The sequence below is a fragment of the Saccopteryx bilineata genome, chromosome 2 (genome assembly GCF_036850765.1).
Source record: "Saccopteryx bilineata isolate mSacBil1 chromosome 2, mSacBil1_pri_phased_curated, whole genome shotgun sequence".
Classification (NCBI taxonomy): domain Eukaryota; kingdom Metazoa; phylum Chordata; class Mammalia; order Chiroptera; family Emballonuridae; genus Saccopteryx; species Saccopteryx bilineata.
Genome location: NC_089491.1, coordinates 50,942,639 through 50,966,590, shown reverse-complemented (window position 1 = coordinate 50,966,590; position 23,952 = coordinate 50,942,639). Strand labels below are relative to the sequence as shown.

The window sequence follows — 23,952 nt, the reverse complement described above, 5'->3', positions numbered from 1 at the left end:
CAGGACAAATGCATGTTATTAAACTTCTGTTTTTCTCCTGTTAATTTCTCATATTACCGGAACAGTTCTCAGCCGCAAACTGAGAAGACGGGTAAAATTATTTTTCCTTTCCTATAAGGACATTTAGAAAGTTTCTAAGTAGTTAAGTGTTAAAGGTATAGCATTTTTCTTTTTAGGAGCAGAACCTTAACCAACCCCGAGCTCAAAGAAACACAGTGTACAGTACTAATTGTAGAATGGTATATTCTCAGCCTCCCCAGAAAGGCATAGCATACACGGTTCAAACAGCAGGGCTGTGGTGCCCGCAGATCATCGGCAGGGGTTACATACACGTGTGAGACATTTTAGCCTGTTGATAAGTGTCTAAGGCCTGGCCACATACACTGGAATACAGGTGCACACACGCTCTCGCCAGGGTAACACATGCGACCGGGAGCTCATTCACGTTGTCTCAGCTTTGGCCTCATGGTCATCAAAACTGTGGCAAATCAGATGTGCTTACGTAGTCATCAATTTGACTTAGAAAATTAATACAAAAAAACAAACCGTTTAAAAAAAAAATCTTTGGTGGTATGTTAAAGGCATCATCCCTTTCAGTATAAAGAGAGAAACTTAAAAATGCCTCAAAATTACAGGATTTAATAAAATGCTTAAAACGCAACTTAAAAAACAAACAAAGTCACCCAAATTAATTCTGTAGGTATCAAGGCATGACCTCTAAATGAACAGCTCCCCCTCCCATTACGTGATTTTTTTAAATGGCTGTTAAGTACACTTAAATTTAATTTTTAAAAAAAGAACAGTGAATCACAATGGCTTTTAAAAATTCTATAAAACCTCAAATTCAAAAAGTACATAAAATCTTAAGAGCCAAAAGTCAAGAAAAGAAATATAAAAACAATTTTGGAATACAGACTTTTAAAAAGTTGTTAAACTCAACTATCTTCCATGTTCCATTCCCATCTCCGTCCCTGGGTCTGCAGGGCAGGCGTGCCGCCCCGCCCAGTGGCCAGGCCGCCCACGGCAGACGCACGCGCACTCGGGAGTAGAACACACGGGCTTGCGAATCCTGCCTTCTGGTTCCGGCAAGGAGTGGGCAGGGCTTCTACACCAGGTTGAATTCCCTCAGGTTCAGCTGTAGGATCGTGTCCTTCACAGCAGCGAACACAAAGCGGATGTTCTCCGTGTCCGTAGCGCATGTGAAATGGGAATAGATGACTTTCTCTTTGTCAGGATTCTGATCTTGATAAAGCTTCAGGATAAAGTCTCTGGCAGCCTTGACATCCTGCTTTGGTCCTGCTCATGAGGGCAATCCGGGGAATAAAGAAGAAAGATACCAACTCATTATCAAGTACGCCCCCAAATTAATGCCAGCGTGTTCTTGTTCGGGATCCTTCTTTAAGCTACCTCATTTCTAGAGAATAGTTTACTTGTGGCGTTATTTTATATCTCATGAACCTGAAAAAGAGTATTTTAAAGTGTCTGCTGGTATCTAAAAATTGTACTTTAAGGCAATTTGCTAACAAAAAAAAAGTGACCCAGTTGAACTTTCTGTCTTGGACCTTTTCTGAAGAGAGGTGATTCTTATTAACTCAGGTAGACAGAAGTGGGCTAGGAGAAGGGAGAGAAAGAATATGGGAACTAACATTAGGCACCCAAGTCTGATTTTAAAGCTTGTGGGCTCTATACTGCATGGCCAACCAGTTAAAAAAAAAAAAAAAAAAAAAAAAAAAAAAACAAGGAGAAGGCTGACACATCACTTCTTTAACTAGCAATGTCTCACTTAGAGGAGCTCTGAGACTTCTGGTACCAGAAATAATCAGCAACAGGGCATGAACTCTCCTGCTTTAGATCAATCATGTACACAAAGAACCCCAGTATCTGCCCTTGATCTACACATAAGAAGAGTCAGGTGCTCTGACCCACACTAGGCATGCAAAGGCATTGTGAGCACAATCTCTGCCGTCAGGAGCTGACTAGAGAGACAGCAAGGTGAGCCCAGGCTGCAGGGGAGCCCAAGGAGCTGCCTGCTGGGGACGGGGTGGGCTGAGGGTGGGAGGACTCCAAGGAGGGGCTGCCTCAGCTGGGTCTTGGCAGACAAAGTGGAGGTAGCAAAAGGAGTTGGCAGGTGTATGTCGGGCATTTGGAGAGGCATGTGTGGAGGTGAAACATAGTGATGCAACTCGAGTTTTGTTCAAAGGTGAGGAACGGTGAGAAAGGCTGTTAGAGGCAGGTCAGGGAGGCCCCTGTGAGCCATGGTAAGATCACTGGACTGATGTCAGCAAGGCCAACAAGACGGACACTTACCTGTGTATTCTGGGAAATAGCTAATTAGATGAGAGTACATGATCTTCTCTTCCAAAAGATCCTTCTTATTTAAGAACAAAATCACAGATGAGTTCAGAAACCAGGGGTAGGTGATAATGGTTTTAAATAAGGCTCTGCTCTCTTCCATGCGGTTCTAAGTGAGAAAAAAGGCACTTAGTGTTAACTAGGAAGAAAAGCAGTGCTTTGGAAACAAAATGCCAAATTGCTGGTTCCATCCATCTGTGCTCTCACCCTGCTGCAGTCTAGGGGTCACTGTCCTTGCTGAAGCTGGCAAACACGGGGCGGGGAAGGCCCTCAGGACACCATGCCATTCCCCCTCCCCACCCTCAGCAAGCACCACTCTGGCTGTCCTGAAGCACTCAACTAATCATGTAAGGATTGAAAAAGACTTTTGTGCAACATGAAAAAAGAACCCATATTTTCCAAAGGTTTTTCATGTCATTATTGGTATTACCAAGTGGGGAAAGTTCATGGCTTCAGACCTGAGATACTCATTTTACTGGGTATGGCCTCCAAACTGTGTCAGGAGTCACGGGACGATGAGAAAGATGTACTCTTCCAGCAGGGCAACCGCCCTTCGAAATGCTGGGCACTGGCCTGACCAGGCGGTGGTGCAGTGGATGGAGTGCTGGACTGGGATGCCGAGGACCCAGGTTCGGGACCCTGAGCTCGCCAGCTTGAGCGTGGGCTCATCTGGTTTGAGCGAAAGCTCACCAGCTTGAACCCAGGGTCGCTGGCTCCAGCAAGGGGTTACTCAGTCTGCTGAAGGCCCGCGGTCAAGGCACATATGAGAGAGCAGTCGATGAACAACTAGGGTGTTGCAATGCGCAATGAAGGGCTGATGATTGATGCTTCTCATCTCTCTCCATTCCTGTCTGTCTGTCCCTGTCTACCCCTCTCTCTGGCTCTCTCTCTGTCTCTGTAAAAAAATTAATTAATTAAAAAAAAAAAGAAAAGAAATGCTGGGCACTGGAGAGCAGGTGTTCTGCTGCATGTGCAGGTCATACCCGGTGCTCTGCAAGGGAGTACAGTCCCTGATTTATGGATGGGCATGCTGTCACTCATAATAGTTCAATACTTTCCCAAGACCATATAATAGTAGGATCTAGTAGAAATCATGCAGAAAGACAGTAGAATTTCTTTCTTTCTTTTTCTTTCTTTCTTTCTTTCTTTTCTTTTCTTTTTTTTTTTTTTTTTTTTTTTTTTTGAGAGGCGGAGAGGCAGACCAACAGGTTCCCACATGCACTAGCCCTGAGCTAGTCCCTCCCAGAGGGAGTGAAGGGCAAATGCAGTCCTGGGGGCCCGCCCCCTGCCAGCTCAGCTAGGGACCAATGTGGGAGGGCTGTGGAGGTCGGGGACCTGTTCACAGGTAAACTTCATGAGAAATAGTCCTGTTCACGTTGGGCTGTACATGAATTAGCATCCATAGGGGACGTAGAAAAGATACCCCCACCTCAAACCCAGCAATATGACTCTCTCTACTGTGGGGTCCAAAAGATGGTATATTTTCAAAACTCCCCAAGGATGTCAATGTGCTGCCAAGGCTGAGAGCCAGTGTTGAGAGAGACTGCATGCACGCCGGCGGCTCGTTGGGGTAGATCCCAGGCTCCGGCCACACACACACCAGTCCCATCCGAGTCTCGGTGAATCCAGGGGCCAGGTTTTCCTCTCAGGTCCCCGCGGAATTCTAGTTTCCACGTCAGTGATTCTCAAACTTGTGTGTTTGTGTGAATTACCTGGGAACTTGTTAAAAATGCTGTTGATTCTGATTTATTCGGTCTGGGTTGATTTACTAGGTCTACATTTCCAGTGAACACCCAGGAGACATCTGAAACTGCCAGTCCGTGCACTTCACTTTGAACTACAAGACAATCTAACCTCAGGAATGGAGTCCAACAGCAGAGCTGGCTGGTTTTTTCTTGCAAACTGCAAAAATAAGTGTGTTCCACAACTAACCAAACATCCCACCCAGCATACCTCATTGTCAGACTCAGCCAGGACCTGGTCATATTCACTCAGAGCCACCAAAAAAATAATGGAGGTGACACTCTCGAAGCAGTGAATCCATTTCCGTCTTTCAGATCGCTGGCCACCAACATCCACCATCCTGTACAACAGAAACACAGATCTCACAAAGGTTGGAATACAAGACTCTTTGGAGAAAAATGGTATGAATCATTATACCATGCAAACCAGTACTTTCTAGGTTCCTCAATAATCTTCAAGAATGAAAAGAGGTCCTAAAATTGAAATGTTTGAGCATGACTGCTTTAGGCAATGAGGAACCACTCCCTGGAGGCTTCGTGGCAAAGGAGGACAGAATGCAAGTATAGGAACTGGAAACAGATGTAGAAGACACGGGGGAGCCTGCTTGGGGACGCTGGTTAGGCAGCTGCAGTCATCCGGGCAGAAAGCACAGGCATCGCCTAGCTTTGCGCCCCCCACTGGCGTGCCAGGACCCAGCCACAACGGGAAGGCAGGCAGTCTTTCAGCTACGCTCGGCTCTCCAGGCCTTTGCCCCTTCTGGTTTCCTGGCTGCCATTTATCTACAAATCCTTCTTACATTAGGTGGCTGCTGCTCCTTCCCTATAACAATGTGCAAGTGCCCTTTTTCCAGTATGGTCATCCAAAGTGTCTGTGGGAAAGACTGCAGGGACTTATAGCCAAAGGATCAGCCCCAAGCTGGACTGCTGCAGGGGTCAGGCAGGGGATGAAAACAGTCAAGCGGGCCTCTGCCCAGTGGAGCAGGCCCTTGGGCAGTGCTGGGCCCTGTCTAAAGGGATGACCGCTACACCGCTGAAGCCAACTGCTGTGGGCAGGAATGCGAGCTGCCCACTACCAGATCCTCCAGCTTTTCAAGGGAAACTAGATACCAAATGTCTTAAGTCAAACAGCCCGCTTTTTAACTATTGGCTCAAAAGTTTTTTAAAACACCATGTAAGCCAAAGAGAATCCATCTGTGGACCAGATACAGGTTTGGAAGTTGCCAGCAACACGGAGGCTGAAAAAGCTGAGGTCACTGCATGGCACACAGCACGGGACGCTCGGAGATGCAGCTTTGCCGAGGGCTTGCCGCAGGGCTCCCCCGCGCTCCGGAAGCACTGCGAGGTACTGGGGTTCACAGGCAGGACCTGGCCTCCGTCCTCTCAGAGAGAAAAAGGTGTAAAATGACTATTAGTAGGAACAGGGGAACTAATGAATAGAAAGTGCTTTGAAATTTGCATTGTTGTGCATATGTACCATTATCATTCATATTTTTCCATAATTAAAATGCAAAGAAGATCTACTTAAATTATTCTAAAAGTACTTCGAATGTGTGGAAATTCTTACCCAGCTGTAAAATAGTTTATGTATTATCCTATGTATTTTTTTTTTTTTAATTTTCCCATTGATTTGAGAGAGAGAAAGGGAGAGGGAGGGAGAAAAAGAGAAGCATCAACTCATTGTTCCACTTAGCTGTGAACTTAATGGTTGCTTCTCATATGTGCCCTGAACAGGGATCAAACCCACGACCTTTTTTTTGTAAGGATAAATCTTGGAGAAGGGAATAAAAGGGAAAAGATAATTTTCAACTTCATGGAAAAGACATGAGTATATTCGATGTGTGGGTTACAGAAGTATGCATCTGTGTAAGGGGGTACACATAAGAGTCATGTCAGACTCTTCATCTCCAAGGGGAGTAGAAGGGTGGGCTCCTCTCCGTTTTAGGACCTGAGACCTACCACAATTCTAAATACCCTGTGATGGAGAGGGCTTATTGCCTTGAAAGATGTAACCCCTTTTAGGAATAACATTTAAGATTCCTTTTGGGAGACTTCCAAGCCTACACAGAAAAAAATCTTAATGAGCCACATTGGGGAGACATTCTTACCTAAAGATGATGTTTTCCAAGTCAAATGGATACTCAATGATGCCAGTTGTGGGCACTCGAACACGAAGCACGTCTTGCTGCGTTGGCACGTATGAGGTCATGGCGATCCGGTCAATGTCAGCCAGGTAACTGATATTAGAGAACAAGGCGCTGAGACTCATTTTAGAGAAAGAAAAAGTATCCATCCCCCACTAGGGAAGTCACCCCGGCTCAGAGTAACCCCCACTCAGATTCATGGGTTCCATCAGTGACTTTGAGAGCCAGCCCTCCTACAACTGGTTTTGGAGAGACTACGGATCAGAAGGCTTCTCTTGAGCCTTTCGGGAAATCTGCAGACCATTCCATCACTTCCTCCCCGTTCTAAGCTCCATCACTGTCTGGCCGGGGAGACAGCAGGGCCGGCAGGAAGAGGATGCTGAAATCTGTCCTCCGCCTTCGAAAGGGCCTTCCTGCTGCCACACTCCCCCTCACCCAGGAACATTATAGAATGCAGGTGCTGCTCTCAAATGCTTTGCTCAATGAATTAGTTTCTAATAAAAGATAAAGGCATAAAACTGGCCACCAAGAAATTCTTTCAAAGTAACAACAAAAGGTTTTCCTGTTATGCTGGGAAATTAAACAGCTAAAATAAACCGAAACTTCTCTTGAATTATTTTTTGCCATATATTAAAGACCTGAGCTTAAAACATCACTTTTCTGTGGTAAAACAAGAGGACACTTTAAGTTCTTTTTAAAGCTCTTATGAAAGGTATCTTTAAGTAAAATAACTAACTTGGGCCCTGGCCAATGACAGAGTTGTTGATTCTGCGCCCCCTGCAATCTGAGGCTGGCCCTGCCTTCTTCCTACACAGGCGGAGCCCACCTAGCTCTGAGCAGCTGGCAGGACCCCGAGCCACGTGGTGACAAACTGACACTGTTCACCGTGCAGCCCTCAGCACAGGGAGCAAACCACTCAGGCAGCCTGCTGTGCCCCACACATGACCCTAAGGCTGATCATCATTGACTTTCATATGTGTGATTTTTCACTTGTTTGTTCCACCAGACTGTATGTTCCTTGACATTTGCCCAGTGATCTGGTTGACCGAGGCATTGCCTCAGGAAGATACTAAGGAAATGAAATTCTGTGATCTCACTGAGATAGTTTGCATGCAGGACTATCAATGTTTTGGGATTTTTTAACCCTAAGGATGAGATTTAAAACTAAAACTTTACACATCCAAAACACAGTGTGTAGGCTTTTACAAGTTCATAAACAAAGGGCTTCAGGACTGCACTTCCTTGGTGTGCTAGACCCGCAGAGCCTATGTTGCCCACTAGAGGGCAGCACGAGATCAGCCACTGCCAGGCCTATAGCATTGAGTAAACCCTGATTTTAAATTTTAGGGTTATTGGACCGGGGCGGGAGAGGGGGGGTGTCTACTGATCAGGAAACCAGAGGCAAAGGGATATGGAGAGGAGGAAGCAGAAAGCAGAATCCAGAAGCAGATACAGTTCTTATTTAAATCAGATCGTTTCAGCACCCCAAATGAGATCAGTTCCACCAAGAGAATCCCATATTTGACTTAGCCTCATTGAAAAGGCCAGAGTTCAGAACACGGGGGCAAAAAGAGAAATCTGGGTTCCACAGGGTGACTGAAGGTTTTAGGAAGTGGGGAGAGACCTACCACAAAGTAAAGGCGGATACAGACAAGCTAGAAGAGGTAGTGTTGTGCTGAGCTAGAGCAGCGCTGGCCGGCGGCCCCTGGGCTGCTGCCGAGGCTCTGTACTCACTATTTGGCAGAGTCTGACAGCTGGTACTCCCTCCTTCTGTCATAACACTCCTGGATTCCTGGGTCCAGCCAGAGCTGCTTGATGGCCTGCACCTGGTCCCAGGAGAGCGCGGAGACCCTGTCCACTTCCACGTCTCTGATGAGCTGGGCATTTTCCTACTCAAAGGAAAGAGAACCTTTCATTAAGCAAAGGAAAGGAAGCCAGCTCATTGGGGACCTAGGGACAAGACCTGCCCTGGTTCATGGATTAGAGAAGTCCTCCCTTGGTGCTCTGGAAGGGGCTCCTCACAGCCACGCCGGTCCGTGGAGAGCACCACAGAACCCAGCCCCTGTGGCTTTCGGTCCCAGCAGTCCTCGGAGGCCAGTTTCACCAGCATTCAGCATCCAGTCATGAATAGAGAAACACTGGACCAGTAACAAACTTACTGCCTCATTAACGTGCTACTTATTTGAATATCTGCATATCTAATGGAGCAATTTAAAGATAACCATCATGATTGTCAGTGGCCTACCACGTGGGCTGGTAGAAGTTAGTGGGGGCAGCAAGGGGGCACGTTGTTAGAGAACTGAAAAGCGTCAGGAACACCAACTAATCACCAGTCTACTCTTTTTCCTCTTTTTTTTAAAAAAAATTAATTTACCTTATTTGTTAGAAGCGTTTTAGGTTCACAGCAAAAGTGAGGCGGAAAGTACAGAGAGTTCTCCGCGGAATCTGCTTTTTATTACGTGTCACTGAGAAAACTCCCACTGGGAGAACAACTCCCACGGCAACCCCCCCACGCCGCGCCCCTGACTGCTACACTGTTATTATGTATATTACCATCATTATTAAATAGTTATTGCTCTACTACTATTGTCCTATTATTTCAGTAATTAAATCATTACTGCAATTATTACTATTACAGCACTTACCATTTATTGCCCACTTACTATGTGCCAGGGATTCTACATACATTATCTCATTTAATCAGTGGGAGACACAAAACCAGAAAGTTTTCCAGACCTTAGCAAATGAAAACGGTAAGGTTGGCCTGCATCCACAACACGTCCATGTGCTGGTTCCGGAGACTCAGCATCCATCCTCGGCTGCAAGTTGCAGCAGACAAGAGAATTCGGCCCAGAGAGACAGGAGCATAGCCGTCTTGCAGAATCCCAGGGCAATTACACCATGCAGAGTTGGCTATTCACGGGCAGCTGTGAGTCAGCACGCATCCATCAGGCAGCTGTGATCTCGAGTATATATGGAACCCCTGGAAAAGTTGCTCTTATCTTGCATTGCTCATTCTCATTAATAGTCCAACAGGAAGCCTGAGAGCAGGAGATCGTCTGGATTCACCTGGCTCAGCACAACTGAGGGCTGTGATGAAATCAACATGACATTGCACCGCATCCTTCATAAGAGCAGATATAAGTTCTGCTAGACGGAGGGGTCCTCAGGCCCGTAATGTTTCAAACAAGGTCACAGCAGGATGAGTCAATGGGAAGTGCCTCGGATGGGGAATCGGGACCCTGGGTTTTAAGTAGTGCAGGTGGGACTTTTAAGGACCCTGAGAAGCTCTGTGCCTCAGCATCCTTGTTTGTAAAGGAGCCAGTGATTTTCAGGGGAACCTGATTTATGAAGTATCACCCAAATATAAGTAGAATTAGTCTTATTGTTACAGCCGACACCTGATGAATAGTTCTTGTTTGCGAAACAGGACACATTGAAAGCCCTTAAATGACGCTTCTAACCCCACCCACTGGCACATGTGGCACCACCTGCTCTATTCTCAGCCAGAGCAGACGGCAAACGGAGAACCTGGACAGGGTTTGTACTGAACAGAAGGGCTGCCTCCCATTTCCTCCCCTCCTCTCTCCACCTCCTCTCTTCCCAAAAGAATCACATGGTCTCTCCTCACCCTCTACATTGAAAGTATCTTGTTTTCCTCTCTGCCTCCACAAGTCAGAAAATGCCATGAAGGCAGAGTCAATGTCTTACTGGTTCTTGTATCTGAGAAAGCAGGGAAGTGTCTGGAAAATAACAGGTGCCCTCTTGATGCAGGCACTCAACACCAGTGTGTGACATTCACAAAAATGTGTAACAGAAAGCCACAGGGATATAGCAGCAAAAGGACGCTAGCGCAGGATGGAAGCCACCGCAGGTCACTGCGGGGGCACAGGGAGCTAGAGGACAGGGACCTCTCAGAGGAGGAAGTGCTCTGTGACTGCTGGCCATTGCCTCTCACTCTGCAGAACTGCTAAGAGGTAGTACTGTGAGGATCATCGGGGACATTACAAATATTTCTTCCTCTTCTCACAGACACAATGTAGGATTGTTCTTCATGGTGAAGAAAATATCAGTGGGAGCATTTGTCTCTTTAAGGAAGAAACTTCAGTCACTTGGGAAGCCTGGCTGGTGGAAGCTGCAGAGACCCCCCACCCCCACCCTAACACACCATATCACACGTGTAGGATGAGTGATAAATCAACTTAAAAACACTGCATTGAGTACACTGAACTTTGGATGACTTGTTACTGCAGCAGAACTCGCTCAGTACTTACCGACACATGTTGCAATGGATACACCCAGCACTTGGTTCTTCCAGTAGAGAGAGAAAGTGTATCACATGTCAACGGGGAACACAGGAATTTGGGGAAAGACATAGACCTGAGCTTTCAAGTAACCAAGGGAGCTCAGCCAGGAGAAGAAAACACTTGTCTGTTCAGATAAGTGAATTCGGGGGAAATCTGACAAGATGTTCATTGACTGCTTCTCATATGTGCCTTGACCGGGCAAGCCTGGGGTTTCAAACCAGCAACCTCAGCATTCCAGGTCAGTGCTTTATCCACTGCGCCACCACAGGTCAGGTGGAAATCTGACAAGAAGGAAGAGGAGAACTCAGTGTTTACAAACCCAACAATGGGGTTCGGTTTGGAACAGACTGAACTCAAAAGGCTCAGAAATATTCCAAATTTAGAGGTCTCCTCCTGGTTAGTTCTCCCACCTGTCAGGGTCATTATTTCTTTAAACATCTGATTTTGAAATAATGTGACTTGCACAAACATCAGGAAAACAGTACGAGAGCCCGTCCATGCCTCTCCCGATTGCCCAGTGCTGAGGATGGCTGCCTGGCTTCACCGTTCACTGCCTTTCCCTCCCCTGTGTGCACACACACAGGCACACTTATTCCCTGAAGTGTCTGAGGAAGTTGCAGACATAATGCCTCTTTATCTCTGAAGCCTTAAATGTGGTTTCCTAAAAAAAAAAAACAAGGACATTTGCATATATAATCACAGGATGATGATCAAAATCAGGATATTAGCATTGATATATAATTGTAACCTAATCTTCAGACCTTAGCCAAAATTTGCCAGTTATGCCATTAATGTTCTTAATCTGCCCAGTCTAGGGTCACAGTGCCTTTGTCTCTTTAGTCTTCATTTATCCGGAAGGGTTCTGCAGTCAGAGAAGTCACTTCTGTCACTCTAATCAAGAATGGTCTGACTGGGATATATTCTATAGTCACGTCATCATGAGGATGGCTGGCAGAGAGAGTGTGGCACAGCCAAGACCCATAGAATATTCCAGGGGCAAATACTATGAAGGGATGGGATTAACGAGAGGAAGAGTGGCCTGAAAAATCAACCAATGAATGCATAAGTAAGTGGAACAACAAATTAATGTTTCTTTCTCTTTAAAATCAATTATAAAAAACTGGCTTCTTCATCTCATGGAAGAAGGGGAGAAAGGTGGGAAGAGGAACAGGTTTAGGGAAATGTGACCTGGGTACGACCATGCTGAGCCCGAGGCAGCCACCATCAGCATGGAGATGTCCAGGACACGGGATTAAAATGGGCCTGTAGTTCCTGGGAGAGGTCTGGGCTAGAGGAGCAGATTGAATTAAAATTGCCTAACACTTTCATTTTATTGAAAAGAAAGAAAAATCATAAAGGAGTAAATATTACAGGAGCAAATTCAGCAGATACAACAGAAACATGACCTGTTTCTCAAACAGTGAGCTCATATCTAGCTTTTCCTCTTCTCCTTTCTCAAACAAAACCACCACATCCACTGCTCTAAAGGAGGGACATGGAGAACAGATGTCCTACATGTGTGTTTCGCTGGGAAATTCCCAGGGTGACAGTGAAGGAGCTGCTAACGGAGTGGCGTCTGCTGGTTTCACAGGGACCCATGGTTGCCTGGGTGACAGACCCTGTCACGCCCAGCAAGCCCCTCTGGCTGGAATCCAGAGCCCAGCGAGCGGCTCAGTTCTTCACCGGATCCTCCCTGGGAAAGCCCCCAACACCATTAACTGCCCAGGGCTGCTGGGCCCAGAGCTCTCTCTGCAGGACTGACGTTCTCACTGACTATGGGAGATTCTTCCCCACGTGCAGAAGCCAGAATTCTTGTCCTTGCATCAGATATTTAAGCATGGTCATTAACATCTATATTCATTAACATATGAAAGCCTAATATTTCAAGTGTCTACTGTCATATATAGTACCTATGAACCTCACAAGCTTTATGAAGACAAGTGAAATTAATATAAAATACATGATTAAAAATGAAAGTTCTCTAACAGTATTTCTAACTTTTGTACAATATCCTTTACTGGTTTTAGCATCTACATCAAGATCCAGAATTACACAACATATCCTATTAAATGAAAATTATGAAGTAAATTGCAGTGCTCCATAGCCATCAGCTTTTAAAACATCCCAACTACTAGAAGGCCAGCTATGCTGGGGAGAGGAGTTTTTCCTGTAGAAAATACGTGAGGAACTTCTCCCGGTAAAGGAAAACTGGAAAATTTACATCAACTCTTCCACTAAGAACAGCTAGGAATGGTGGGAGAAAAATTTTCAAGAATACGTTTTAAAAAATCAGAAAATTAAAAAAAAAGAATTGTTGGGCTGGAATATAAGGAAGGCCGCATGCAAGGAGGTAAACCCAGTGTTTGGAGGTTTTTTCCTGTGGCTTCTGCTTATTCTGGAAGGACAGTTGTGACACTGGATGGACAGCTCCTCTTTCAGAATCATAGGCGAGGCGATGGCCTGGGGTGGGATCCCAGAGGGCAGCCCTTTGGGGGTTGAAACTCATCTTGGAATCATCATAATCTCTGGACTGACTATCCACAGACACCTGGCATAAGAAAAGGAAATTCCTTTTTTGGAGTTTGGAAGATAACATCATCCTTGCCCTCAAATTTTGTCATGAGTGTCCAGCACATCAACAAAAATAACTAAGCACAAGAAGAAAAGACAACTCCAAAAAAACAGCAACAGGTAAAAAAGATGGAAAAGATATACCATGCAAACCCAAGGGAGCTGGAGTCTATTAATATAAAAGTGGACTTGGAGATTTATTAATCAGTAATACCTGAAAAAAGTAAACTTGAAGGTTAAACTCACAACTAGAGATAGGGATTAAAAGGTTCAGAAAAACATAACTAAAGTTCTACACAGTTAATAACATAGGCTCAAAATGTAGAAAGCAAAAGTTCTTGGACCTAAATGGCAAAATAGACAAATCTTCCTCTTATAAGAAATGTTAATGTATCCCTTTCAGTAACTGATAAACAAAAAATTTAGTGAAGATCTAAACAATTCAAACATCATTCTCAGTAAACTGTACCTGGTGGACACATGTAGAGCCCAATATTCAAAATAACTGTAGAATATGTCCTGTTTTCAAGCATGTCTAGAATGATTACAAAAATGGCCATTTATTAAGATTTCACATTAAAAATGTGGTCTTCCAGTTTTCTTTTTTCTTACAGAGACAGAGAGTCAGAGAGAGGGATAGACAGGGACAGACAGACAGGAACGGAGAGATGAGAAGCATCAATCATTAGTTTTTTGTTGCTCATTGCAATACCTAGGTTGTTCACTGATTGCTTTCTCATATGTGCCTTGACCATGGGGTTACAGCAGACCGAGTAACCCCTTGCTCGAGCCAGCGACCTTGGGTCCAAGCTGGTGCTCAAACCAGATGAGCCTGCACTCAAGCTGGCAACCTCGGGGTCTTGAACCTGGGTCCTCCACATCCCAGTCCGACATTCTATCCATTGCACCACCACCTGGTCAGGCGGTCTTCCAGCTTTTTCTGATGAAATTCCAGCTTCTTCACACTTGCCATTAGCTACCATGTCACCAGCCCACCTCACTCACTCCCTGTTGCAAGCATTTGGATACTTAACTGCTAGTCTAAAGCCATGTGGATTTCTCCTGATAGGAAGCAATCTTCCACTACACTGAACAGGGAAAGTAGGCTTTTCTAACCCAATTCAGGGTTCAAAAGAAATCTTTACTTCTTCTCCAATATTTGTCCTCTTTCTCATCTTTTCTCCAACAAAAAGTAACAGAATTTGCTGGCCACAATGTGTTAGCATGAAAGTCCAACTTACTTTATCTTTTCCTGTCAGTTAGAACGTCAGCCAGTTTCACTAAAAGGGTTCTTTCCAAAGTTGCAGCAAGAAATGTCTTTGACACTAACCCCTGCAGCTTCACTAAAAGGGTTCTTTCCAAAGTTGCAGCAAGAAATGTCTTTGACACTAACCCCTGCAGCTACCATGAGGGTTAATAACGCAGTTGAGAGATGGGACATCGCTTTGCAGTGTCGACCTGACAGAGCTGTAATGGCATTTCCCAGAACTGCTCTCCCTGCACGGTTCTGGCGAGGGTTGGCAACAAGAGAAACAATTTTATTACATTTAGGGAATTTTTTTTCACATTTTTTATTTTCCCCCAGTCTTACTGAGAAAAAATTGAATTGTATATCATAAACTTTATACATTAGGCATACAGTGTGATGGTTAGATTTATATGTATTGTGACATGGGTACAGTGGGTTCAGCTAACATCTCCCTTTTCACACAAGAGAAATTTAAAAGAGATTTGGGAATCAGAGGTGAAAAAATGGTTGTTACACTCTGAAGGTCAGAGCTCTGCTTTGGCGCACACTGTGGCTGATCTGGTTAACCTCCATGGTGCAGGCCCTCAGTGCCCCCATCTGCTCACATCTCCTCCTTCAGTCCCCAAATCCTGGGGCAGTTTCTCCATGTCCTGGGGCAGACACACATGCAGCACCATGGCCAAAGATGTCCGCTTCTTCCACAGGTCACCTGCACTGTCAACATGGAGGTGGTGAGGGATGCATGCAGGCTTCCCTTAGTCCCCGTGGGCTCTGGTTTGTCTCTTCAGGTTTGACTCTGTTCTGCTTCACATCCAGCTTTCTCCCAACTGCCAGCCCTACTGACCAACCACCAGCTACAGAGAGGCAACAGCCTTCCAACCCTCCCCTCTCCCACAGGTATAGACAGCACAATCCCCACAGTAAATCCATTACTCCATATCACTCTAAGCAACTCTGATTCCTGACCTAGCCCAAACTGATACATAGGACCTTCATTCTGGTCCATTCTATTCTATCTGGGGGCAAAATCCCCTATAATTTTAGACCCAGCTGGTAGTAGCAGCTTAGGCCGCAGTTGGAGTGACCTAAATGTCCCAAACTCAGCTGGGCACTGGCAGCCAGACTCAATCACCATTCAGTACATGGTCTCTCAGACCTGCTCCCTGCTAGATATAGGACTGAGGCCCTGCCCGAGGGCTTCAGAATGACAACTGTGCATTTGGTGGGAATTGCATCAGATCTACCCACAAATGCTGACAGCAAAGAAAGAGAGAGAGATTTAGGTTGGGGATGAGGGAGAAGGTGGACTCAGATTTCCCACCAGAGGTGGCTTGATGTTTATAAGAAGTGGGCTGCACCCCCCCCCCCCCACAGTCATGAATGTGGACATCTGGCTGTACTTGACAAAGGTGGCCATGTGAAAGGCTGGGGACCAGACTGGCTCTTTGCTATATGACCTGTCACTTATATTCCTGCCCTGAGTTGCTTTGGAAAGCACCTAAACTCCTTTGGATCTCAGGGTAGCTGAACATATTCAGGATGTAATCTACCAACAGCACCCAATAGCCCCCCATGGGTATCCGCCCCCAAAAGTAATGAGTATATTTGACCAATACAAGTTGCCTATCAAAAAATCATTTGTTGTCTGACCAGGTGATGGCACGGTGGATAGAGCCTGGAACGCTGAGGATACCGGTTCAAAACCTTGAGGTTGTCGGCTTGAGTGCACATTCACCAGCTTGAATGTGGGGTCGTAGACAAGACTCCATGGTCGCTGGCTTGAGCAAGGGGTCACTGGCTTGGCTGGATACCCCAGGTCAAGGCACAAATGAAAAAGCAATCAATGAACAACTAAGGTGCCTCAGCTGTGAGTTGATGTGTCTCATCTCTCTTCCTTCCTGTCTGTCCCTCTTTCTCTCTCACTCTCACTTTAAAATATTATTTGTTTTGAGCCATGTGTGCAGAGGCCATAGAAGTGGTCATGTGATAGAGCAAGATGGGACTTTCCTTCCATCTCCCCACTTGCTCCTAAATAAGAGTTCTATTTAGCCCATCAAAACTGTGTCATGGAAGACAGTTCAAAATTAGCAAGGGAAGGATCTGTCTCCCTTGTGCCTACAGAACAACTGCAGGGCCCTGACACTGAGCAGGCAGGACCTGCAAGGAAAAGCAGAGGAGCAGAAAAAGGAGAGAGGCCAGAGGCTGGGGCAGGGCTGGGGGGAGGTCTTAGACCAAAGGATATCCTCCCCCTCCGCTTCATGGGGAAGGAAATGAAGGCTTTGTGTCCCCTGTTGGCTTCCTGTAGCATCACAATCAGCTGCAAGAATTGTTCTCTCTATGGTATTGGATTATGTCTGTGCCCTTCCAGACAATGAATCCTTATAATTAAAGGCTTATAGTTATAAAAAAAAAAAACACTGGCAATTGTGTTCGCTTCGGCAGCACATATACTAAAACACTGGCAAGGTCTCATTTCACGAACAGTTTGGTTCCAAATATTTATTTATAAAGTCGGCTGTTAGAAGCTCAACATGTTTTCCCATTAAGACAGAGACTGCTGTGGGTCCCTCCAGCCGGGCCGCAGCGTCCTCTGGGCTCGCAGGTGTGCTGTGTTTCCTGGCCACCCTAGCCGTCAGATGGGACCTTGTAGCTGAGTTCAGCACCATGGCTGAGTGATGCACACCACTAACAGGCCTGGCCTTCAAAACCTCCCATGCAACCCTCCTCCACGCTTTCTTTTCCCAGTTCTCAGCAGGAAGGAGAAGGCAGTGAGGGCCAAGAGGAGGGCAGCCTCGAGCTGAAAAGAACTGGATCCCTCGAGGATGGCGTGAGCTCAGCACACCACCCCCGTCTCATATTGGCTTGGGATGGATGTGGCTGAGAGAGGTTGTGCTAAGCCACTGAAGTTTCGGTGTTGAGTATAGACGCTATCAAATTTTACTTTATACACCCAGAGAGAGAGAGAGAGAGAGAGAGAGAGAGAGAGAGAGAGAGAGAGAGAGAAACGATGTTAGGAGGTCCTAAGCTAGCTCAAAGAAACCCATTTTAGCCGGCACAGCTATGAACCGGCTGAAGGCACCAGGCCCCTCCTGGGTACAGGGGTTAGTGTGGTTCATGTACAATTTTTTTTTTCTTTTTTTTTTTTTTTCTGAAGCTGGAAACAGGGAGAGACAGTCAGACAGACTCCCGCATGCGCCCGACCGGGATCCACCCGGCACGCCCACCAGGGGCAATGCTCTGCCCACCAGGGGGCGATGCTCTGCCCATCCTGGGCGTCGCCATATTGCGACCAGAGCCACTCTAGCGCCTGGGGCAGAGGCCACAGAGCCATCCCCAGCGCCCGGGCCATCTTTGCTCCAATGGAGCCTTGGCTGCGGGAGGGGAAGAGAGAGACAGAGAGGAAGGCGCGGCGGAGGGGTGGAGAAGCAAATGGGCGCCTCTCCTGTGTGCCCTGACCGGAAATCGAACCCGGGTCCTCCGCACGCTAGGCCGACGCTCTACCGCTGAGCCAACCGGCCAGGGCTCATGTACAATTTTTTAAAAAGCCACTTATCTCTGGTGTCCTCGTTTCTGCTATCCCCCACCCCGTTCCTACCTCCCAGTGGCTCTCTTTTCCAAGTCCCAGTTTCTCAGACCCCAACTGCAGTACTACTTCCTGTGCACACACTGGCCAAGAGTGTGAGCACCCAGTGTCCTCGTCCCCTTCCCCTAATCAAAGCCACAGCTTTGCCAGGCAGGAGGGAATGGCTCCCTGCTCCTCTTATCTTTTAGTGTCTTTCCTTTATAGCATATATATCTAAGCCCAAACTGTTAGAGAGGACAGGCTAATGACCCCCAAATTTCAGTGCCTTGACGATAGACACAGGTGTATGTTACACTCCTCAGTCCGATACTAGTCAGGGGTCGGGGTGGGGCAGACTCTGCTCCACACAGTTATCCAGCCACCCAGGCACCCCCCCCCCCCATCAAGGGTCCCGTCGCCTCCCAGAGCCCCGGAGTCCCCGCCTGTATTCTCTTCGCCCAGTTGGCTGGTGAAGGAGGAGAGTATGGAGCAGTGGGCTGCACGTTTTACAGGTCGGAACAGGGTGGACTTCCCTTCTGGACACCCAGTTCATTGACCGGAGCTAGTTTCAAGATGCTACCACCTGCAAAGGAAGCTGGGAAATGTGGTCTTCCTGTGCTCGGGTGGAAAGCACGACGGGACTTGGAGAGCATCTAGCATTGTCTCCGCCACTCACAGATTCTCAAAGTCTTTTCTGTTCGCCAGAGGGATCTCTAAGGTGCATACAGGGCCTATGCGTGCTTTCGTACAGACGGGCGAACATTACAGCCTGGGCCAAGTCCCGCTCACTGCCCGTACGGCTCTGTAAGTGAAGTTCTACAGCGCGGCCACACCCGGCCATACTGTCTGGCTGACCTCACAACTACAACAACAGCCAGTTGTTGGAACAGAGCCAGTATGGTCCACAGAGCCTAGAATACTCTGACCCTTTACAGAAAACGTATGCTGAGCCCTGGTGTAGATATTTTCTAATCAAGTAGCCCAAGTATAAACTGTTGTGTCTTTAACGTCCTCATTCATTGACTCAGTGGGCATGTCAGTATGAAGCGCTATGGCCAGGCACAATGCTAGGTACAAGATGATGGCTATGAAAAGAATCTTTGTCTTCATGCTCAAGTGTTCAGTCTTTATGGAAATGATGATGAAAGGCTTATAGAGTGTAGAAAAGAATCTTCTTAAAGTGATTCAATTAGTGTAATAAGCAAGAGAATTCTACCTAAGTGTATCTCCTCAATTCTTCAGAATTTTCAAAGAGCAGTGCCTGGAACTAACCTGGGTTGTGGACCTGCCCGGTGACTAGAAGCATATAATAAAATTAAACAAAACCACCACCCAGTGGAAGAAGCTGGAATTGTTTCTGATTCAGATTCCTTTTCACAAAATTTTACAAATGTTCCCAACTCCTTTTCTCCATCTTTGCTTCCGTAAGCAGGCCATTTTAGTATGTCCTTGTTTCCTAAGGTGGAATACTGCACCATTTGTTTTCATATGGTCTGTGCTGTGTCACCAACTGGGGACCAAGACCCGACGTTCCCAAACACCCTGAAATCCCAGACCTCGGGCTGTCCCTGGAGTGGGTAAGCGGTCCCATAGTCTTTCTGGGGCACTACAGGCATTCAAGAGAAGCCACTGGAATAGGGGGAGACTCTTTAAGGCGACCCCAAGAGAAAATCCTTTCATGCACTCCTGGAAGACAGGTTTTCTATTCAAGCAACACAGGTTTTCCTTCAAGTGAAGGAAATGCAGGATTTAAGAGTTAGTTCAGTAACACCCTCCAGGCTGGTACACCCAAGGCTGAGCTGAAGGACAAACACTAAGAAATCGAGCCCTCCCCTTGAGCCCTCTTGCTCAAGGCCGTCTCAGGCCCAGGCGTAGTTCTAGAAAATCATGTGTGTTCCTCCTCTCCTTCCTTGCCAAACATGAAGATGAGAAACAGCAGAGAACATGGAAAATCAGTTGTACTGGGTGGCCTCAGACAAACCGGAAGCTGGGGTAGGGCACAGGGACATTTGGGATTCCATGGTCCCTCTTGCACCCTCAGGGCACTTGTCCCAGGGACAGCAAGATTCTGGGACTTTGGAATCCCAGGGCCCAGCTGATCAGATTAAATGCACTGCCCATTATGTCTCCACGCAGGACTCCTCATGCTCAGTACTGTTGAGTCTTGATTTACAAGATGGTACACATCAGGGCAAGAGGAGGCACTCCTCACCCCGCTCAGAAAGTCAGCCAGTTCATGGGGCTATGGTCAGCCCAGCAGATATAAAGTGCCAGCTACCCAGTAAATGCCTTCCTGAAGGCCCAGTGTGTATGTATCACCTTGAAATAAGTAAGTCCACAGTATTCATGGATTGCGTCTTTGCAAATTCACCCACTTGCTAAAATCTGTAACCCCCAAATCAAAGTTTATAGCACCGTTACGGCCACTTACGGGCATGCATGGAGCAGCAATAAACCTGAGCTGCCTGCTGCTCGGGCTCCCAGCCTTGGCGGGACACGGTGAGGCTCTGCCTCCTGGTCTCAGCTCTCACACTGTAAACACATGTCCTCTTTACGGTCTCATTAGTGTCATGGTTTGGCATTTTTGTGCTTTTTCTTGATTTCTGCTGTTTAAAAGGGACCCCCAGCTCAGTGCTGATGTGCTGTGATCCTAAGCACAAGGCGGCGGAGACGGGCCTTGCGGAGAGAGTACCCTTGCTAGAGATGCTTCCTTCAGGCATGAGGGACCTCAGGATATAACTGTAGCTCATTCACCAATAAAGAACGATGGCTAAATCTGTCGGACCCTCGGCCCTCAGTTTCCTCATTGGTAAAACAAAGTGGGGGTAGCAGGGGTGATCTTTTCTGCATGAGCATTCTATAGTGCTGAAGAATGTATTCTTACATTGTTAGACTTCATAAACATTTAGTCTAGTGGACACCCTTCTTTCACAGTATAAAGGAAAACACACCCACCATAATCAGTCGTTCTGGCAAAATCAAAAGCAATCTTCAGAACTTCCGAGTGAGGAGGAATGAATTACACCTACTTGTGGATGAAAGAGATTGCCCCCATCAAAGAACAGGAACACACAGCACAGAGCCACAAAGGACAGGAGCTGTTTCTGCTCCTGGGACCCAGGGTAAAGGCTCTTGTGTTGGCCCTAAAGATTGTTACCACGATCAGAGTGTCAGCCCATCTCTCTCCTGTGCTTCATCTAACCTCAAAATAGCCAGAAGACGCCTGACCAGGTGGTGGCGCAGTGGATAGAGCGTCGGACTGGGATGCGGAAGGACCCAGGTTCAAGACCCCGAGGTCGCCAGCTTGAACGCGGGCTCATCTGGCTTGAGCAAAGAGCTCACCAGCTTGGACCCAAGGTCGCTGGCTCCAGCAGGGGGTTACTCGATCTGCTGAAGGCCCACGGTCAAGGCACATGTGAGAAAGCAATCAATGAACAACTAAGAAGTCGCAACGCGCAACGAGAAACTGATGATTGATGCTTCTCATCTCTCTCCGTTCCTGTCTGTCTGTCCCTGTCTATCTCTGCCTCTGTAAAAAAAAAAAAAAAAAAAAAAAAAAATAGCCAGAAGACTAAGTCACAGGCAGTAACCCCCCAGAGGTGAGGTCACCCCAAACTCTCTTCCTTTTCTCATCACAATTCACTCATCGCTCTAGCCCTCAGGTCACCGCAGCTCAGATGGAACGGGCCGGTCAACATGACGCAGAGTCACCAGCCGCTCTTCACACGGCAGCATGGGCTCTCCGAGGTGACCAGGCAAGCAAGGAAACCTGTTGGGATTGGTGTGAAGTGATTTTCTCCTCAAGCATTTCAAAGTTGTGCAAACATTTAATCAAGTTTCATACTTTCTGTCAAAAAAATCCTGACCAGGCAATCAACTGAACCCAAGTAGGTGCTACCTACCAGGTATTTGTATAAAGAACCGGATGTGGTTTCTTAAAGTCCCCAGAGTCTAACAGAAGGGACTGCATCATACTACCTACTTGCTAGGTCATGCTAGGTCCCTGGGGAAGTAGATCTAATATAATCCATGGAGCTTGACTTAAGAGAGTGACAATCCAGTCACAGACAAAGACCATTGTAGATCTGATTGCAACAGTTTTTGGCCCAGAATCCCTTAGAAATATCCTGGTCTGATCCGCAGATGTGGCATTGACATCTAGTCAAGTAGCAGTCTCCGGTGAGGCCTCGGGAGTCACTGAAGTCACCTGCTCATTGGACAGGGGAAGCATCTGAACTCCCCTGTAAGTGGCAACAGAGCACCTGCCCTCCAGACCCTGGCAGAGAATTTAGCAGTAATCTCTCTGCTGTCTGACTTATCACAGGTTGGAACAAATGATATTTATGGGTATTATTTTTTTCTGAAGTACACATAGGCCAGCTAAACCTTTGTCAGCATTTCCCAAATTGCTATACGATGGGAGAATACAATTCTACAAAATGTTGTAAGTATACTGAAAAAAAAGTTCTTGGTCCAAATACATTTATGACAAGGTCAAAACAATTCCATATTTTTTTAACTGTTGGACTTGGCAGTTTGTTTGTTTTTTTTTTGGACTTGGCAGTTTTGTGTGTGAGTGTGCGTACAAGCGCATGCGCACATGCAGGACGTGTACCCCAGGGGGGCAGGGGTTTTTATCTCTTTTCTCTATTGATGCGCCCCAAGTGCCTAGACTGGTAGCTGGCATGTCAATATGAATGAATGAATGAATCAATCAATCAATCAGTCAGTCAACCAATGTTACTTGAAACTCTTTATTTTTAGTCAATTTGGATAAAATATATTAAATCAAGGGAGAATGTGCATTAATAGGCTATTTATTGGTTCATGAAAATGTGTTTAAGTGTGTACAACAAATTCTTAAACATTCAATCACTTACAGTGAGAATGCGCAGATGGGTGATAGACAATAAACCCTGGAACTACCACAGAACTCCCTCGGTAAGTGCGGCACCTGGTGATGACTTACTGAACTGAGCCTGCAGCCACCACGACAAACAGAACATTAAGCGAGGATGCCCAAACAGAGCACAAAACCTCTAATATGCTCATTTTACGTTTCCATTCAATTACACTGCCTGCTAAACTCATGCAGCTTAAGTGGCAGCTGGGGCCCCGTTTTCTCCTTAGGTCTAACTGGCTCAGATCTCAGTCGAGTCCATCACTTGTGAAAGTCAGAAGCCCTTCTGTAATTCCCGGTAATTCCCAGGGCTTAAACCTCCATAGTTCAGTATCTGCACTCATTTGCACAGGTACAGATCTCAACCTCTCCATCCCTTACAGAAGGCACCCAGTCTGCTCACAATCTTGGGTTTCACAAGGGAAGATCACATGGCACAGCCTTTACCATCTCGGCAGTTCCAACCCCACCTCCATCTCTCTACCTCCTCAGCCCTCTCTCCTGAAGCTTTGGCCTTTCAGTGTTCCCAGTTCTTCATCTTTTCTAATAGTAATCTGCCCTTCCCCTGTCACTCAGATAAAGGAGAGAAGTGCTCAGATAATACCCCAGACTTACAAACCCGTCCCACTTTTGTGGGCCTCCTCCGCTTTGGGCGGCCCACCGCCCATTTTCCCACCTCTGGTTACAGTCAGCCATGGGGGAACTAGCTGGTGGATCTCAGAAGGTCTGTTCATTCAGGTGCCCTGCTGCCCCATGGCTACATGTCAGGCCAGTCACAGCTGAGACTGTGAACCCTGAGCAGAGTTAACGAGTTAACGTGATAACAGCGGGCGGGCATGGGGGAAAGGAACAGATGAAATGCTGTTGTTTTGTTTTGTTTTTCTTTTTTAAGCTGGAAACGGGGAAAGACAGTCAGACAGACTCCCACATGAGCCCGACCAGGATCCACCGGGCACACCCACCAGGGGCGAAGCTCTTCCCACCAGGGGGCGATGCTCTGCCCCTCCAGGGCGTTGCTCTGCCGCAACCAGAGCCACTCTAGCGCCTGGGGCAGAGGCCAAGGAGCCATCCCCAGCGCCTGGGCCACCTTTGCTCCAATGGAGCCTTGGCTGCGGGAGGGGAAGAGAG

The 23,952-nt window shown here is 46.8% G+C and overlaps 1 protein-coding gene across 1 annotated transcript in view; it reads right to left on the bottom strand.

The window, feature by feature from the left end:
* Positions 1-225: 225 nt before the first annotated feature.
* Positions 226-23,952, bottom strand: part of GNA14 (G protein subunit alpha 14) — a 185,293-nt gene continuing 161,566 nt past the window's right edge. The window contains exons 3-7 of the mRNA XM_066257046.1: positions 7,970-8,124; positions 6,200-6,328; positions 4,306-4,435; positions 2,308-2,461; positions 226-1,296 (exon numbers count right to left, since the gene is read on the bottom strand). Coding sequence (XP_066113143.1) covers positions 1,106-1,296; positions 2,308-2,461; positions 4,306-4,435; positions 6,200-6,328; positions 7,970-8,124 — 759 coding nt within the window. The 3' untranslated portion in view covers positions 226-1,105. The remainder of the gene's footprint in view (positions 1,297-2,307; positions 2,462-4,305; positions 4,436-6,199; positions 6,329-7,969; positions 8,125-23,952) is intronic.